The 18,822-nt window shown below is 35.6% G+C and overlaps 1 protein-coding gene across 1 annotated transcript; it reads left to right on the top strand.

Annotated features, from left to right (window-relative positions):
- Positions 1 to 8,754: 8,754 nt before the first annotated feature.
- LOC110697499 (glyceraldehyde-3-phosphate dehydrogenase GAPCP2, chloroplastic-like) lies at positions 8,755 to 14,824 on the top strand. The gene is made up of 14 exons (XM_021874863.1): positions 8,755 to 9,071; positions 9,202 to 9,296; positions 9,841 to 9,908; positions 10,022 to 10,060; positions 11,347 to 11,447; positions 11,581 to 11,693; positions 11,841 to 11,940; positions 12,020 to 12,166; positions 12,880 to 12,940; positions 13,070 to 13,167; positions 13,618 to 13,760; positions 13,862 to 13,945; positions 14,231 to 14,320; positions 14,420 to 14,824. The coding sequence occupies exons 1-14, from the start codon at positions 8,988 to 8,990 to the stop codon at positions 14,469 to 14,471; spliced, it is 1,275 nt and encodes a 424-aa protein (XP_021730555.1). The 5' UTR covers positions 8,755 to 8,987; the 3' UTR covers positions 14,472 to 14,824.
- Positions 14,825 to 18,822: the final 3,998 nt, after the last annotated feature.

Genomic DNA, 18,822 nt, shown 5'->3' with positions numbered 1-18,822 from the left:
AACTATTATTGGCGATCACTTGAATTTATAATCACAATTAACCTAACAAGATTATTAAATATCTTATTAAGCGTGATTGCAAATACCAATTCCCTTTAACCTGCAATAAAAGGTGATCAAGAAATAACAATAATAAATAATACACATCAAGCAACATAATAAATAATCATCATCAATCATAATTATAAATGTTAGAAAGAACATAGGAAGCATCATACATTTAATCATGCTTAATATTAAAAACACCCTAGACATGATACTAGGAATCATCAAAATAACAATTTAAGCATGATATCTACATCATGAAATCAATTAAACCATTAAAGTACTTACTTGGATGCCTCGTACCTCTTTCTTTCACGTTTAGGGCGAAGGCAACTTCGAATATGGCTAGGTGTTTCTAGATCTTGTGAATGCGGAATTTTGTATTAAAGAGCAAAGTTTAGAAAAGAATGCTAAAGAATTAATGTTATTGTAAATTGATGAATAAAAAACTTAAGAATAAAGAGAATTAATTAAAAGCCTTGATGAATGAAGAGAGTTGATGAGGATTGATTGTAGATGATGAAGATAGTTGGTGAATTCGTCCATGAAAACGGAGTTTTGATACGATATTTATAGAGAAAAACATCCAAAAAAGATAATTTATCAAAACAGAGTCTGAAGACCACGGAACCACCTTGGCGCCAGCCCTAGCTCATTGGCGCCAGGACCAGTGGCTAGCGCCAGGCGCCAATGGCTTGCGTCTGGCGCCAATCCTGGTTCCAGGCGCCAAGGCCTGGGGTTGGACGCCAAACCGGCTTTTAACGCGTTTTCGAAATTCTGATAAAATTCCCGTACTGGAAGATAAAATAATATAATTTCAGTCGAAAATTTTATTTGATCTTGATTAAAACTCTGAAGAATCTGAATTGAATTAAGAATGATAAGAACCTTCTACAATGTTCTAGAAGACCAAAACCATTCATAATTACATTAGGAATGATAAATCATATTAGGCCCTCCCCTAGATCATTGGGCCGTACTTAAAACTCAAACTAGGCCCAGTTTAGTAAATTGGCCATAACTTCCTCAATATCCATCGAAATTGGGCTTATAATATATCGTTGGAAAGATCTTTGCAAGCCCCATCCAACTACACCACTATTGGACCCATATCATGGACCAACCAAACTGGATTGACTGTTTTCTTAAAATAAAGTTTTCAAAAACAGAGAGAAGAGAAAAGAAAAGAAAAGAAATAAAACTTTCCGCAACACTAGACCTTTCCACACTTTCGTTTCATTCGATTATGATTCGATGTGAAAGGCACTCATCACTGGGTTCGGTTTTGGGGAGACACAAATGGGTGTCTACAATGTCTAGGGTAAAGAATAAGTTTCTTAAATCAATTATGATTTCTATGATGCTTCCTATTTTCTTTCCTAATATCATGTTAGTATCATGTTAGGGTTAAAGCTTTGATCTTTATATGTTTAGTGACATGCTAGGGTTTGTTATTAATCTAGTTAGTATCATGCCTAGGATCTTGCTATTATTATGCTTTAACATGATTATGAATATTATTATTATTTTGATGATGATTAATTGATTATGATTATTATTATTATGTTGCTTGATTATATTTATTGTTATTGCTTGATCACGTCTTTTATGCATGTTTAAAGGGAATTGGTACTTGTAATCACGCCTAATAAGATAATTAATAATCTTGTTTAGGGTAATTTGATTATAATTCAAGTGATCGCTAATAATAGATTTATTTGTGCATTAATATTCAACCAACATAGATTAAGCAGGTTTAGAGTAAACCTATTGATTGCATGTTAGTCAGAAAGCGCACATGAACACGATCAGAATAAAGTAGAGGCTTATTATTAGGGCAGGTTCAATCTCTTTTAGGTTGGATTTGTACCTTCATCCCCGAACTACCAGTCATGGTTCCAGACCTATTGGAGTTGACGATCTCCTGGATCGTTAAGGGGTGTAACCTTCACCTCGTGAACGGTTTACAAGTTCCTAAAACTTGTTGGCGACTCTTTTGCTCTATCTTCTTTCCCTTTGGACGCCACCATGCTTTAGTGTATGATCATAGTGGGGTTCAAGTTTGGGGTAATGCTTGAAATATTCCCTACAACTACAACACTCACCAAGCTCTACCAAATCCATCTCATTGCACTCCCTCTTACCACTCAAAATATCCTTAAGGAATTTGGAATATCTAGGCATTTGGGTCATAGCTTCGGTGAGAGGGATAGAAAGATGGACCTCCTTCAACATATCAAGAAATCTCCCAAATTATTGATCTAAGTTATTCCTCATAAACTTTTGGGGATATGGAAGGTGGGGTTTTCTCACTTCCTCTTGCACTCTCTCAACACTCTTCTTTTTCTCATGGACTTCCTCTTTGCTCACACTCTTTGACACATCTTTCTCTTTTTCCTCACTTGAATCGCAATCACTCTTATTCTCATCCTCCTCACTATTCCTAGAAACTCTCTCTTCAAGCACTTTTCCACTCCTTGTGGTGATAGAATAAACGAGTTTCTTAGGATCAACTCCTTGAGAGGGTAGTGAAGAAGGGCTAGCACAATCTTGTTGTGTTTCATCATCTCATTGAACTTCTTATCACTCACCGACATGTAGGTGTTCAAAACCTTGGTTTGGTTCTCAATGATCTCCTCTAGGGTAGTCTTGGAAGATGGGGTTGAACATAAGAATTGTCACCATTGCCTTGAGGTCTTGGAGCAAATCCGGGTGGGGGTCCCCTTTGGTTATTGTTTTGAAATTTTCCCCCATTTTGATTGTTCTAATTACCTCGGCCTTGATTGTTACCAAAATTTTAGTGTTGGCCACCAAAGCCATGAGATTGGCCTTGATTTCCATACCCTTAGATTTGGTTTTGATTACTATAACCTTGGTTGTTATAGTTACCTCAGAAACCTTAATTTCCTTGGTTCCTATAACCACCATTGTTGTAGTTATCAAAACTATCTTATTGGTGAGAATTCCTATTCTCAAAATTTCTTGGACCATCAAATCTTTGTCCATTGTTATTATTGGAAACAAAATTCACTTGCTCACAATCATTGTTTTGAACATCATCACAATTTTCAAAAGCATTTGGACAATTTGAAGAGTCATGGTCATAAGACCCACAAACATCACAAAAGACACAACCACTTGGCATATTACTCGAGGTAGAAGAAGAAGTAGAGTTAGACGGTGTACCTCTCCCTTTTATGTGGGAGGGAAGACTTGGTGCAATCGAAGAGGCACTCTCTAACTTGGCTTTAATCAATGTCATCCCCTTTCCCAAGTTTGAGATTTGGGAAGACAAGTTATTGATTGCATTAAGATGATCAACTAAATAAACCGTTGAGCCACTCTTGCTTATGGACTCTCTCTCTCCCTCTTGCCAATCCATGTAGTGACGAACTACATCCTCAATTATATCTACAACCTCTTCTTTAGTCTTGTTCATAATCGGGCCTCCAGCTCCGGCATCAAGACACAACTTTCCTTGGGGGCTCAATCTCCCATAGAAAATTTGTATGATTTGATAGGTTGGAATTCTATGATGAGGAAATTTACGTTGATACTCCTTGTATCTTTCCCAAGCCTCATACAAACTCTCACTAGGATTTTGCTTGAAACTTCGGATTAAAGTTCATGCCTCGGCGGTCTTCTTTTAAGGATAGAAACGGGAAATAAACTCCTTAGTAACCTCATCCCAAGTTCTCAAGGAATTAGGTTTCACTTCCTTGTCCAAACATTCCAAAGCCCTTTTGATTAGAGAAAACAGAAATAGCTTGAGCCTTATGAATTCTTGAGAAACTCCATTGACCTTAATGGTATTACAATAATTCTCGAACTCTTTGAGATGGTTTAGTGGGATTTCATGCTTGTCACCACTAAATTGCCTTTGTTCAATCATTATTATCATCGTCGGCCTTATCTCAAAGTCATTGGTAGGAGTTGTTGGTGGAGCTATGCCTTTCTCAAATCTATAAGCGTCGGGAGTTCCCAACTCCTTCAAAGAAACTTTGGATTAGCTCCCATGCTTACTCGATCCTCCTTTTCTCTTTCTTGGTGAATTTCCTCTCTTGGAGAGCTTGGACTCAAAGAATGATTAGAAACCCTTATCCTTGTTATTGTTCTCTCAATTTCCGGATCAAATGGCACTAAAGTCCTTCCTCTTATCCTATGCATACAAAAAAAACTCAAATCAAATATCAATAGCACGGCTACAAATGTAGCCTAAAGAGAAAATTTTTTTTGTATTTTTGAAATTAAGTGAATAGACTCAACAACAATAGCAAACAACTACGCCATTCCCCGGCAGCGGCGCCATTTTGGTCGCGGGTGGAGACTTGGTCTTTGAAAACTAATCTTCCCTCGGTCAAACAAAATTTGTAATCTCTCAACACACCCTTATACCTAGCATAGGAGTAAGTCGAGGGTCGAACCACTAGGAATGGGAGATGAATGCTAATTCTAAAGCTAAGCTATCTCGAAGTAATGAAGAAAGGTGTACAAATTCCAAAACAATCAAACAATCAAGAAGAAATCAAATAATATCAAGCACTAGGGTTTAGGATCCACATATACTCATAATGGAAACAACTAGTTGGAATTGGAGATGACTAAGTCCAGTGTTGCGAGGGAAAATCAATTAAGCAATCAAGAGAGTATGGTAGGCTAATATCCTAGAGGTCAAACTAGCGTCAACTACGAGAGACTCTAACTAGGAACCTTGCAAACCTACTCAATCGACAAAAGCAAGCCACAAATCTATTTTCCGTATCAATGTGAGCTTACAATGCATTCTAGTGTAACAATTAAAGTTAGCTACTCTTCAATTAATCACACACATGCACTTAATCAATCAACCAATTTAATCACAACATCAACTCCATCAATTTCCCCCAATTAGCATCAATCCATTACTCATATATGCTTCACCATTCCCCTAGCAAGAAAACTACTCACAATCCATAGAAATCAAGATTAAAACTAAGCTAAAAATAATTTCATCATCATATCAATAAAACTAATTCAATCACAAATTCAATTCAAACTTGAACAATCAACAAAACAATTGAAATCATAAGCTAAAGATTGCATTAAAGTAAAGAAATTCTTACAAACTTGCTTCAATTCAATGGAGAAAATGCTAGAATCATCAATCTTCAATCATCAATCATCAAACAAGAACTTCTCTCTCTACAATCTAGAGTTTCTCTCTCTACAAAAATGATCTAAAATTTCCTCTTCTAATTATAAAAATATCCACACTCCAAAAATAGAATGAAAATCTATATATAGTAAAACTAACAAAAAGAAATTAGTTAGATCGTCCCAAATAAACCTGTACAAGCGCGACCAACTATAAGGAAGAGCACGGCCGCGCAAATCTTGGTACAGAACAGAGACCCAAACAGGCGCGGCCGCGCGACCGCGCCAAGTCGCGCGCGACCGCACTTGGAAACAGGTAGCCTTCTTTACCATCATGTCAATGCTCCTCGTTTGTTCCACTCAATGCTCTTGATAAACACGGGACCTTGCAGTTTCAAAACTCCATGATTGTGGGTTCAACACGAGAAATCATGCCCCCATGACTTGAATGCACGTCCTAAGGTCTTTAGGAACTTGCACTTCTCCATGCTTGAGCTTCAAATGGAGAACATTGGGCATCCTAATCAATGCCAAACTTGGGAAGTGGCCTCGGGAATCATTAGATAACGACCTTAACCTGAAAATTTAAGAAAAACAAGCAAATAAAAGAGAAAATAACAAAATAAACCAAGAAATGCATAAAAATAGAAATTCAACTAAGAGAATGCAAACTAAAGAAATAAAGAGTAAAATTAAGGAAAAGAGTTATAGAATAGCATGAAATTCACCCTAAAGAGAACCAAATGACTGCCATAAATGACACTCATCACCAATCTACTTAGGTTAAATTAACGTAAGAGGGCACACACTCCTATACACTTTAATTTGTTCATAAATGAACAATATATTGCATTCAATAGACAATTATTACATTCACACAGAGGATATTACTCAACTTTTACTACACTTATTCCGTTATTAACTTAATTTCAGAGGCAAAACTATGATAAACCGGACCTTTCATTGTTTTACAGGTGCAACGTACCAGGAGGGTTATATTTAGTATTGTAACTCTCGTCAGCATCCCGAAAAGGCAAAAACCCCCCAAAACATTACATATGTAATCTAATACCTGAATGAATTAGCATGCTTAAATCCCGACTCGATATGAAACCAAACCCACTATAACCTACGACAACCACTTAATTAGAATCCAATTACAACTCGACCATAATTTAACCAAATCAATTTGACCCATTATTTTTTCACCAATCTAAATTGTCCTACCAACAATATGAACTTTTTTCCATCGATCTAATATGACCCACTACCAAATTAACCCGATCCATTTAAGCATTGAACCAGTTATAACCCACACCGATATAAACGTGAAACTGCATCGACCTAAGTAAATCTGCTTTTAACTCGAATCGTATTAGTCTAACATCGGTATCGACTTGAACTGCTAACAACCCGAACCGCTAACGAACCGAATGAAAACCGCACAAAAATAAACTGAATCCAAAATGACCCATTAACAATTAGAATAAAAACTAACCCGACCTCTCAGCACAATGAATTTGTTCCATCCCGCCCGTTTCAAACCGAAACCATTTCAACCTAAGACAAAATCGTACAGTCATACCAAATTAATAATGCTAAGCGTGTCCTCGACAATGTGATCGATATGGCATGGAGAATGTCCAGATTCCTTAAATTGTGTTGATAACCGTTAGATAATAGATTATCACCTTTAATTTGAATTTTTACTAATACCTTGATAAAACGCTAGTCGGACTCCTTAACGAAGCACTTCAACTTCTCCTACAAGCAACTCAAGCTGCCGAGGCTAAACATACCTGCTTAACCACGGAGGGCTCCACATCTACTTATAAGTTAGGAAAAATTAGAAAATAACACCACAATAAAACCAAATTTTGATTATAACACCATAATAAACAAAACTTTTATTATAACAACACAAAAAAAATCCCAAAAATTGATTTCACCACCACTTAACGGTTTTTTTGGATGAAATCCGTTAATGGGGCCTTAGAAGACACGTGTCAAGTAACTAGAGGTTTAAATAAATTAATTAAAAAAAGAAAAAAAAAAATCCAACCAATAATCCAGCCAGCCCACCGCCCTACACCAGCCCCAACTGCAACTTCCGCTGGCCTCCTGCACCCATATCGTCGAAAACCACCCCTTCAACCGCCGCTCCACCTTTTCTCTCCTTCCCCCTCCCCAAAATCCACCCCAAGCCCTTTAAACTACTGCAAAACCCATACCTAACCACCGCAAAATCCACCACCATTTCTCAAAGTGCCGCAAAATCCACACCCATTAACCCATTTCCGCAAAATCGGTAACCGGAATCGACCAATTGAGGGTTGTCAAGGTCGATTTCGGCCATTTTTAGGGTGAAAGGTAAGGAAAGATGGTTTTTTTTGGGGATGATGTTGCAGTGGGTAGGTGGTGATTTGTGGTGGTTAGGCAGGGTTGGGGTGATTTTTGAGGAGGGGGAAGAGGGGAAGGGAGGGTTTCGCCGGTTTTTGTGGGGGAAGGGGATGGCGGCGGCTTAGGTTAGGCTGTCGGCGCGGCTGGGGAGGGTGGTGTTGCCTGGTGGGGCTGGCTGAGTTTGGGTTTGGGTTTTTTCATTTTTTTAATTAATTATTTTAGAACCAATAGGCATTTGACACATGTCAATTATGGCCCCATTAACGGATACCATCCAAAAATCCGTTAAGAGGTGGTGAAATCAAATTTTTGAGTTTTTTTTTTGTGGTGTTATAATTGGGTTTTTTTTTTTTTTTTTTTTTTTTTTTTTTGGTGTAGTGTTATAATCAAAATTTAGGTTTTTTTTTATGTTATTTAAAAAATTTTCCTAATAAGTTACTTCTGCCATTTTCTTTTAGGCCCCGTTTGGTTTAACGTAAAACATTTTCAATGGAAAATTAGTTTTCATGGAAAACATATTTTCAAGGAAAAACACAATTGCAAATTAGTTTTCCATTGTTTGGTTGCATACAAGAAAAGTCCAAGAAAAATCAAAAATAAGAGTGGAAATGTAGGGATGAATGAGAGGGAAGTAAAAAAAGAGGTAAGGAAGAGAGAGAAAAATGTGGCTTCCCTTGTTTTTGGAAGGAAAATGTTTTCCATCATTAAAGATGGAATTTTCCACCCTTGAAAAATTATTTTCCACTTCTTAACAAACCAAACAAAAGGAAAATGGGAAAAAAATGGAAAATTCATTTTCCGTGAAAACCTTTTACATCAACCAAACAGGGCCTTACTTGCAACACTTCTCTAAAAAGGAAGTGTCACAATACTTGCAACACACTATAAAAGGAAAGTTATTTTAGAGATAAACTATACTATTTTCCTTATTTAAAGCACATGACCCACTAAATTACACTTCTAATAACCACTCATCCTATTTTAAAATTTATTATATTATGTAAACCCCACTTCTCTTAATTACCGCACTAAAGGGTGTGTTGCAGGTAAAAGAAAACAGAAGAAGTATAATAATATTTCATAATTTTCCCCCCCACGTCACAATTGCAGCTGCCCACCTACGCACTCCCTCCTACTACCAAATATAATAATAATAAACAAAGTTGGCTTCTCATTTCTCAGAGCATCTCCCCTCTTTAAGCTTTATAAACTACACCTTTCTCTCTCCATTTTTCCCATTTTTCAATTCACTAGAGTTCTAAAATCTCGAGAAGCCAGTCAATACTTCACATTTTTCTGTTCTCTTCGCCTTTTGCCGTATTCAGAAACTCCTTTTTCTAGGGTTTTTCTCACTGTTGCCTCCATCTCCACTGTCAGCTGATTCAAAGAGTAACAACCAAGCTACAACAATGGCGGCTCATTCTTCTCTTCTTCGATCTGCTCCTTCCTTCTTTGATTTCTCCTCCTTTTCTCGTTCTTCCGATATTTCCAAGGTTTTCTTTATTTTCTTTTATATATATATTTTTAATAGAATTTAATTTTCTTACAATGTTAGTTTACGTTTCATTGATCGAGTTCTTGATTGATTCTTAATTTTTTTTTTGTTAATTTTTTGAATTTCAGGTGTTTTTCAATGGTTCGAATCAGAATGTTAGCTCATTGAAGATTCAATCTAATGTTTTCGGAACTGCTGTTAATGGCGGCTCTTCTTCTATCCGGTTCAGAATCTACTACCTTATTATTTTTTCTGTCATTTTTATATTTTATTTTTTGGTGAATTTAATTTATTTTCAGAGAAATAATTTATATGACATGAGATATTTCGTGCGTCCAATTTATTAAATAACAGAGTGATATTTGTATGTACATCAGTGTTTTATTTAAAGATTGCTTTCGATATATTATCGATGGACAAAATACCAAATTATAAAAATATTCAATAGAAAATTTTGGATAAAGTCTGTGAAACTAATCAACAGCAAAGAAGCAGCAAAATATATCAGATTCCTCTGTTTACTTTTTATCATCTTATTGATCTTATATGAGACTAATTATTGAATATTTATGCGTGCCGCTTACATTATGGCTAATCAAACACACAGACTGTTAATCATGCTGATGCTCAAGATTTAGGGAAAATGTATCTGATTTGTTGAATGATAAATGATGATGGTAGGGTGTTAGGTAGGTGCATAATTTTGAGGTGTAATCTGCGCTTGTTATATATGAGTTTAGTCTTGAATTTTTCCATTCTTCATGCAGGAAATGTAGGTCTACGAGCATGCAGCAGATCAAAGCAACTGCTGTTGAAATCCTACCAGCAGTCAAAAGTGCGTGGTCTCTCTTTCCGTTTTTGTGTAACTGAACATATTATCCACTGTAGCTAATTATATCTACTATAGCTGATAATCCTGATATAATTTACTGGATTTGTTCACTATAGATTTGAAGAGTGGTGGCAAAACTAAGGTTGGAATCAATGGTATGTTTTCTATCATTTGTTTTTAGACTTGAATTGCAATTCTTAATGTTATGAAAAATTATTTACAAATTGTTGTTGAATTTAGACTTCTGTTTATCTGCTTGTATTGTGTAATCATTAAAGGGTTGAAGATTACAAAAAGAAAAAAAAAAAATTGTAATGTGAAATAATGTGTAGAAAAGAATTTGAATAAGCTTGGTCTGTAGGACTTAGGTTATAAATATGTTTGATAAGCCAACAATTCTTTTCTTGTGAAGCCTAACATATGGAGATTCTTCTTCTGATACTTAGAGAGCATTATGTTGTAATGATCTTTTGTATATTGTACAAAAGCAAAATCACAAAACTTAGCTAATATTTTTACCTTGATAAAAATTGCAAAAATGTTGTATGTTTATTCAGAGGGATTGATTGAAATTTTAGTGTCTAGATTAAAATTATTTCGAGAAAGGGATTTCAAATTGTCTAACCATGGATCTTTTATGCTCTGCTCTCTTCCTCATGTTCATGCACGGCTAAATTCAAAACTGATTTAAGTGCTGGATCTCTGGAGGATTGTTTGGATTGTGTATGGTTGACTTGATTGTTATTCTTTGAAGAATGGTTTGTTATTTTTTTCAGAATAAATATCCATTTGTTGTAAAATAGTATTATAGTGGACAAATCTTCCTTCTGCCCCCTGTTGTTCGTCCCATAGTTTTCCCATATTCTAAACGACTATGAGGGATTACCACTTTACACTCACATTCACTACAGTTGATCCTACAATTGTCTCTCATCAACTCCACATAACCAAAACTGAAACAGAAAAACAAAACCCTAACGGGGCAAAGCAAAATTCTGAGGGTGTATCCCTTATAGATTTACTTGATTTGATTTTTGTCCTAAATATTATCATGTTAAATTTCAATTGTTCCTATCATTGCTGTGGCTAGTTTTGAAACAGAACTGACTTTCGACGTAGAGAACGACTGTTGTGAAGGCAGCCGGTTGATGTGGAAAACAATATTCTTATGTATCATGAACCATTGAGCTCAGCTCAGTTCTGTATACAGTTTTGTATATTTTATAATCGAAACTTATTTGCCCTTTGTCCTACAATTAAGAGTTTGAGCTGCATTATTCGGTGACAAGTTGATATGTGTGTTTGGTTGTCTATATATAATCTTATAAGTTGTTGAGCATTGTTGTTTTGAAAAAGAAGCTGGAAACATATTGTTGTAGAATCTTTTTACTGGTTAAATGATAAATGAGAAGATTAATTATTTTAATCTGTAATAATGTAGGCTTCGGTCGGATTGGAAGGCTTGTCCTACGGGTAGCAACTTCTAGGGATGATTTGGAAGTGGTGGCAGTGAATGACCCTTTCATTGATGCCAAATACATGGTAGGAAAGTTTTTTTTTTTTTTTTTTTTTTTTTTTTTTTTTTTTTTTTTTTTCTGTTTGTTTTACAGTAGATTTGCTTCATAATTCTTGCTTATCATCCTGAAAAGTATAATTAAATATCCCTATTATTCAGGCATATATGTTCAAGTATGACTCAACACATGGACTGTTCAAGGGAACCATTAAAGTTGTAGATGATTCAACTCTTGAAATCAATGGAAAGCAGGTCAAAGTTACAAGCAAAAGGTATCCGCCTGGTATACCCCCAATTTCATGTATTTATTTGGATGAGTCTGCATTTGTATGATCTTGAGAAAAAAGAATGTCTGCACCCCCCTCCCCTTCCCCAGGTTTTACCTCTTTCCCAGTATCCAATGTATTGCTGATGTACAGGAACCCTGAGGATATTCCATGGGGTGAATTTGGCGTTGAGTATGTTGTTGAATCTTCTGGTGTTTTCACAACATTGGAAAAAGCTGCTGCGCACAAGAAGGTCTGCTTTCTAATCTTGCTTGTTCTCATGTCTGATACTGAACTGCAATGTGACTGATCTATTATGAACTGTTCTGCAGGGAGGTGCTTTAAAGGTGGTTATTTCAGCTCCGTCAGCGGATGCACCGATGTTCGTTATAGGTGTAAATGAAAAAACATACAAGCCAAACATGGATGTTGTTTCTAATGCAAGCTGCACCACCAATTGTCTAGCTCCTTTGGCAAAGGTGTAGTTTAATATCTATTTTTTATTTGCTTCTTTGCTGACAAATCTTGTTACCCTTTAAAAATATCTATATTATGCTTGACTTGTTTTGGTTATCTTTTCATAATGAAATCATGCTTGTAAATTACTCTTCATTAATAGACATCGAAGTTAATTAAATCCTCTTCTCAACTACTTTATTTGGAAAGTACATTATCTATATTTTTGGAAAACGTTTGACGAGGCTTAGTTTCACAACTCTCTTTCAATTAATTAAAAAGGCATTAAACACTTATGCTAACGTAAATGATGTGGCACCAGCAAATTTAAGCATTAGTATAAATGAATTACATACAATTTGATTATAAAAGTAGGTTGACAAGCATAACAAAGTTGACATGGACATTGAAATGGAAATCAATAAAGATAACTTGATAAGAACAGTACATAGAATCAGAACATACTACAAATGCTTAAAATCATAGTTTGAAGTTCACCTGCAGTTGTCTTAATTGAATTTCCACTAATAAGATTTTTCTCATAAATCTATTCTGATGTGATTTGTTTTTTTGTAATGTCTTAAAATCATCTAATCCAATGTCATTTGAAATTTATGACCAACCAGCAGTTGCTGCATAGGATAGTTATCTGAATAATTGTAGCATTGACCCAGCTGCTTTGTTGTGACTTGTTAGAACTAGATTTTCATTTTCTCTTCATGTTGTTTTGGTGCAGGTTGTACATGAAGAGTTTGGCATTGCTGAAGGTCTGATGACAACAGTCCATGCTACTACAGGTTCTCTTTCTAAGCTTCTTTTAATGCTCCCTCCTCCAAAGGAAAGCATGTCCTCATGCCTGCATCTTTAGAGCATAGAACCTGGTTATATCTTTGTCAGCTTTGATGACACTAATTTTTGAATTTCAGCAACTCAGAAAACTGTTGACGGGCCATCAATGAAGGACTGGCGAGGAGGCCGTGGAGCTAGTCAAAACATTATCCCTAGCTCTACTGGTGCTGCAAAGGTATAGAATCAGCAATTCAGATATTAAGTGTGTATATTATTTTGTCTACATATAAGTGCAATAACAACATCAAACTTAACCATATGTTCCAATGTGATGAGATTTTGTTGAATGCTTGTGCCAAAATTGCAATAGGTCTATTTAGTTGTAACAAATATAATTTGTGAAGCTGCATAATTCCAATTAAAAATTATTTTTTGAAAATAGTTTTCTGCAACATTGTTTTATCTGGAAAATATTATCTGAAGTACTTGTATTATTACATGACTTTTAACAGATGGGAGTGCACTCATGTGCTAGCTTTCCATAAAATTAAATTTACTTGAGAATAAACATGGTAAAATAAGTATACTATGGTTATGGCAAATAAAAACTGTATATATTCATAGGTACACTATTACAAGCATTAGTAGTTTTTCATCTTTATTTAAGCGATTCAAATGTACATAGGCTGTTGGAAAAGTCCTTCCTGAACTCAATGGAAAACTTACTGGAATGGCATTCCGTGTTCCAACACCGAATGTGTCTGTTGTGGATTTGACTTGCCGACTTCAAAAAGATGCTGGCTACGAAGAGGTTAAAGCTGCCATCAAGTATGTTATCTGATTATGTAATAGGATCTTTTGTTGCTCGCCCTATTACTGACTATGTTTTTAATTTTGTGTATTCATCACCTGTTTTGTTTGTATCACAGGTTTGCTTCAGAGGGTCCATTGAAAGGTATTCTTGGATACACAGATGATGATGTTGTCTCAAATGATTTTACTGGTGATTCAAGGTAGGTCCAATTTTCTTATAATTTTAGTGAAATGGTCAAATGTATCTGTTTATTCCTTTTCCTGAAATTTTTTTGAATAAAATCTTTCATATGTGCAAAACATACCAAATGTATTCTCATACTAAATAAGATATAATGTTCTGAGTAACCATCCTATTTTGTTATTTATCTGAACTTTGTGAAAGTGCAAATATTTGAATTCTTAACTCTGAACTTTGGTGCATATATAGATTTTCAAGTTGAGTATCACTTTGCCTAACTACAATACTTCCGCCATTGTTCCAGATCAAGCATATTTGATGCCAAGGCTGGGATTGCGCTGAGTTCCTCTTTTGTGAAACTGGTTTCTTGGTATGATAATGAATGGGGATACAGGTATAACTTTATGGTCTTTTATCCTCTCATCAAGTCACTTGTATCAATATCGTGGCTCAATGTGTTCTCGAGTGATAACATGCTCTTGTTTGCTTGTAGTAATCGAGTTTTGGACCTAATTGAGCACATGGCATTGGTGGCTGCCATATAAATTCATGCAAAGCAAGGATTACAGCTCGCGATATTTTCAGTGAAAGGGACCTTGATTTTGATGTAGGTAGAGATTGATGCTATAGTTCACATAAATTTTGTTCTGTGTGAGATGCCAGATATTGATAATAAGGATTGGCGAGAGCTACAGCTAGAGTCTGCTGGCACTAAATGTAGATCGCAATTACGAATTCATGTATTAGTTGTTTCATTTTTTATTTTGCCTGGTGCTCTCTTGTATAGAGTGCTTTAGGTATTTGGGCAACATATATTGGTGCCTTGGGAAAAATAACCAAAAGTTCAAAACTGTTTTGGTTAAATATTAAAATCAATTTACTAGCACTTTGGCTCTAAGGTGTTATGTTTTGGTCTATAAGCCCTACATGATGTATCTCATATTCGTCTAACCAATTTGTGTGGTAGCTATAAGGACAATAGTCACAATATATAGGGTATTTGCCTATTTGGTTTGCGGGAACAAGAGTTTGCAGAAATGCAAAAAATAGGCTGTAGACTATTTTTCGGATTAGCCGGTACTCTCTTCTAGTGTTTATCGACAACGTGATCAGATAAGTCTTATCTATCTGATTAATTTTTAAATAATCCCAACTATGGAGTTAGTTTGCCTCTAATGGTCCCAATGACTAGTGTTTGTTTTTTTTTTTTTGTTTTTGTTTTTTTTGTTTTTAATTTTTTTTTTTAAGATTTAATAGCTACATGTCAGCATGTGATAGGTTAAAAAATAAAAATAAAATAAATTTTTTTAAATAAAATAAAATGAAAACAAAAAATCCTCCCCTTAACCAAACAGTTTCCTCCTCCCTTTAACCGACGACAAACAATGTTGTCGCGATGACACTATCGATGACCCCCAAACAAAAAATCATCGCCGATAACACCACCACCATCAAAACCCACTCTTTCCGGAAGCTTCATCTCTTGTGTAACGTCGGCCATGGTACAAACTCCTCGATCGCACCTCCTCACTCGTCGGCCCGAACCCAACCACCAAAGGTTTGTGTGCGGGCGAACTTCAATTGGGTTGAAGAGAACTGCGATGGTTGTGCAGTGGTATAATTTGTTGTTGATTGTTGAGACTGGCGCTGAAGAGAATTGCGATGGCTATGCAGCGGTCTGGTGTGAGTGGTGCGTAAAGAAGAGTGCAGGGGCAGCAAAATTATTGGGTTGGTGGTCGAAATGGAGAGGGGCTGCTAAAGTTGGTGGGTGTATGGTGGCTGTCGTTGCGATTGTGGCGAGAAGGTAGGTGGTGAGGGGATTAAGGGGTTGATGTTGGTGACAATGTACAGGTGCGGGGGTCAGGGATGGTTGGTAGAGGCCAGGCAACCATTTTCAGTGGTTGAGGGTGGTTGGCCGGCCAGTTAGGGGGTTAGGAGAGGGTGGCTATTTTTTTTTTTTTTTTTTTTTTTTTCTGTTTTTAAAAATTTTAATTTTTTTTATTATAATTTGTAAAATATTTTTTACCATTCACGTGTTAACACGTGTTATGGTAACCTATTATAACAGATGATTGACCCGCTGTTGACCGGTTGGAATCATTAAAAAATAAACCTTAGTTGGAATCATTAGAAGTAAACCGCTCATAATTGGGATTAGAGTTGTCAATTCAGGTATTCAAGACGGGTTCGGGTCGGGTCAAATCAGGTCTCGGGTCAAATCAGGATCAAGTTGTATCGGGTTAATCTAGCCTCGGATCAAGTTTAGGTTCCGATCGGGTCAATTTCGGTTCAAGTTATTCTGGGTCGTTCATCTTTTCGGGTGTAGGTCGGGTCCGATTCGAGTCAAATTCATAACGAGTTCAATTTCAGGTTTGGGTTGTATTGAGTCAGGTTTGGTCGGGACCGTCGGGTTAATAGATGGTACATTCGGGTTCGGGTTAAGGTTGGGTCAGATAATTATTTGTTCGGATAATCTTAAAGTTCGATCATTCTTGGTTTTGGTTCAAGTTCAATTCGAATAATTCAATGTGGCCAAGTTAATTTATTTAATTACGCTCTGCATAATTTGTTAAGTATTGTCAAGATTTTATTACACCTATATACGAAGTAATAAAGAATAAAAGGTAGTATATAAAATTTAATAAACCGTCCATGAATCACTTCAATAACAAGTTGTGTTGGGTTATAAACGTTTTCAGGTTCTAATAGGGTCGGGTACTAGTTCGGGTTCGGATTGTTGTCGGGTTGGATTAAATCGGTTGACGGTTACTATTGGTTCGGGTGAGGGTTCAGATTCAGGTCATAAAATATTGAATCAAATCAGTTATAGGTTAACATCGGGTTAGTTTAGGTCGGGTTACGGGTCCCTAGTTTCACCCCATTGTTCGGGTACATGTCAAGTTCAGATCATTATCGGTTCAGGTCGAGTTCTCGGGTCGGGTCAATTTTGACAGCTCTAATTGGGATTATTAAAGTGTATTTTTCTAAAGGAAAAGAGATTAAGGAGGGTAAAAAAATGAATAGCTAAATCACTACCTACTCACGTAAAAATACTCCAGTGGTCGGAAAATCAGTCCCACAAAAACCCCGTTAGAGTTGCAATTAACAGTACTCTTCATCCTCTAGGAGCAGTGCTCAACCTACCTGAGGTGCGAATTTTGTGGCTGATTTAAGGCCCCGTTTGGTTTAATGTAAAACATTTTCAATGGAAAATTAGTTTTTCATGGAAAACATATTTTCAAGGAAAAACACAATTGCAAATTAGTTTTCCTTTGTTTGGTTGCATACAAGAAAAGTCCAAGAAAAATAAAAATAAGAGTGGAAATGTAAGGATGAATGAGAGGGAAGTAAAAAAAGAGGTAAGGAAGAGAGAGGAAAATGTGGCTTCCCTTGTTTTTAAAAGGAAAATGTTTTCCATCATTAAGGATGGAATTTTCCACCCTTGAAAAATTGTTTTCCACTCCTTAACAAACCAACAAAGGAAAATGGGAAAAAATGGAAAATTCATTTTCTATAAAAACATTTTACATCAAACCAAACAGGGCCTAAGTGAAAAAAGTTATTTAAAGTTTGATTTATGAAAGATGGTAGTTGAAGGACGGCAAAGGATGTTCAAGGTCCTCCAACATAGACGAGTTCTCTGAAATTTTTGCCATGGAGGCGGATGCACAATGCTCTGTGCATCCGTTTTCTTTTTAAAAAAGCAGAATGAACATTTAGTTGTTCAATAAAGAACATACGTTTATTTTATAAAGAACATCTAGCTGTTTTATAAAGAACATTACATATAGTTGTATTGTGATGAACATATAGTTATTTTGTACAAAAAAAAAATATAGCTATTTTGTAAAAAAAAAAAAATCAAACTTTATGTTCTTTAAATATATTTAAAGAAAATCCATAATTTTATTAAACATGATTATTAGAGGTGGTCAACTTCAGCCCGGCCCGATCCGGCCCAAAAATAAGGCGGGTTTGGTCATACCTAAAAATGCATTTTTAAGTTAAAAATCCAAACCCGACCCAAAAAAAGCCTGCTATATTTTCCGGGTTTGGGCACGAGATATTATGTTAAGGCTCGACCAGGTCCAACCCGAATTTTTGATCACATATATTGATAATTTAATTTAATGAACATTATTTTTATTCAACCGCCATAATCTAAAGAAAAATTTCAAAGAACATTTCAAAATAAACAATTGTCACAAATAAAAATACATTATACTGACAATCAAAGAACATGAAAATAAAGCACATTAACATTCTATAACATGCTCTTTAGGATTTAATTGTATGTTCTTTACATTTTTATATTACAATTCTATATAATGTTCTTTTCACTTTAACTAAACGTTGTTTACATTTCTATACAATGTTCTTTCCGCTTTTTGTAAAAAGAGATGCACCATGCGGATCGTGCATCCGTCTGCAAGAACCACGCATTGCGAGTTCTCTGCCAGAGACCAGACTTATGACTTCAGCCATGAAAACGGTGAGTTCTGTGCTGTGAATTTCAAAGTTCGAAAGATTTTAAGTTGATGACGTTAATTGTTTGCCGGGGCTGGTTATTATTGACTTGTATAATACTATTTGTAAATTGGATACTACTCCCTTCGTTTTTCAATACTTGCTCATTTTCTTCATGCGTGGAGTTTTAGGAGAAATTGGAGAAAGTGATAAAATATGGAAATAGTGGGGTAGGTGGAAGAAGAAAAAATTGTAAAAAGCAAAACTCATAGAGAGAATATGAAAGTAATAAAATATAACTATTAACCCCATTATCTTTCTTTTACAATTTTTTAATACTCCAAATACCCCACTTACCTCTTATTTTATTAGAAAAATTGCTCCCAACTATCTGAACTTTGCCTCATCCGCCCAAATTAATCCCTACTT

Source organism: Chenopodium quinoa, unplaced genomic scaffold (genome assembly GCF_001683475.1).
Source record: "Chenopodium quinoa cultivar QQ74 unplaced genomic scaffold, ASM168347v1, whole genome shotgun sequence".
Lineage (NCBI taxonomy): Eukaryota > Viridiplantae > Streptophyta > Magnoliopsida > Caryophyllales > Amaranthaceae > Chenopodium > Chenopodium quinoa.
This window is presented reverse-complemented; position numbering and strand designations above follow the sequence as displayed.

What these genes read in the sequence shown, in the direction of transcription:
- LOC110697499 (XM_021874863.1), top strand. Translation starts at nt 8,988, where the DNA reads ATGGCGGCTCATTCTTCTCTTCTTCGATCTGCTCCTTCCTTCTTTGAT. An exon ending in GGCGGCTCTTCTTCTATCCG is followed by an intron (nt 9,297 to 9,840) that starts GTTCAGAATCTA and finishes TTCTTCATGCAG; the next exon opens with GAAATGTAGGTCTACGAGCA. An exon ending in AACTAAGGTTGGAATCAATG is followed by an intron (nt 10,061 to 11,346) that starts GTATGTTTTCTA and finishes GTAATAATGTAG; the next exon opens with GCTTCGGTCGGATTGGAAGG.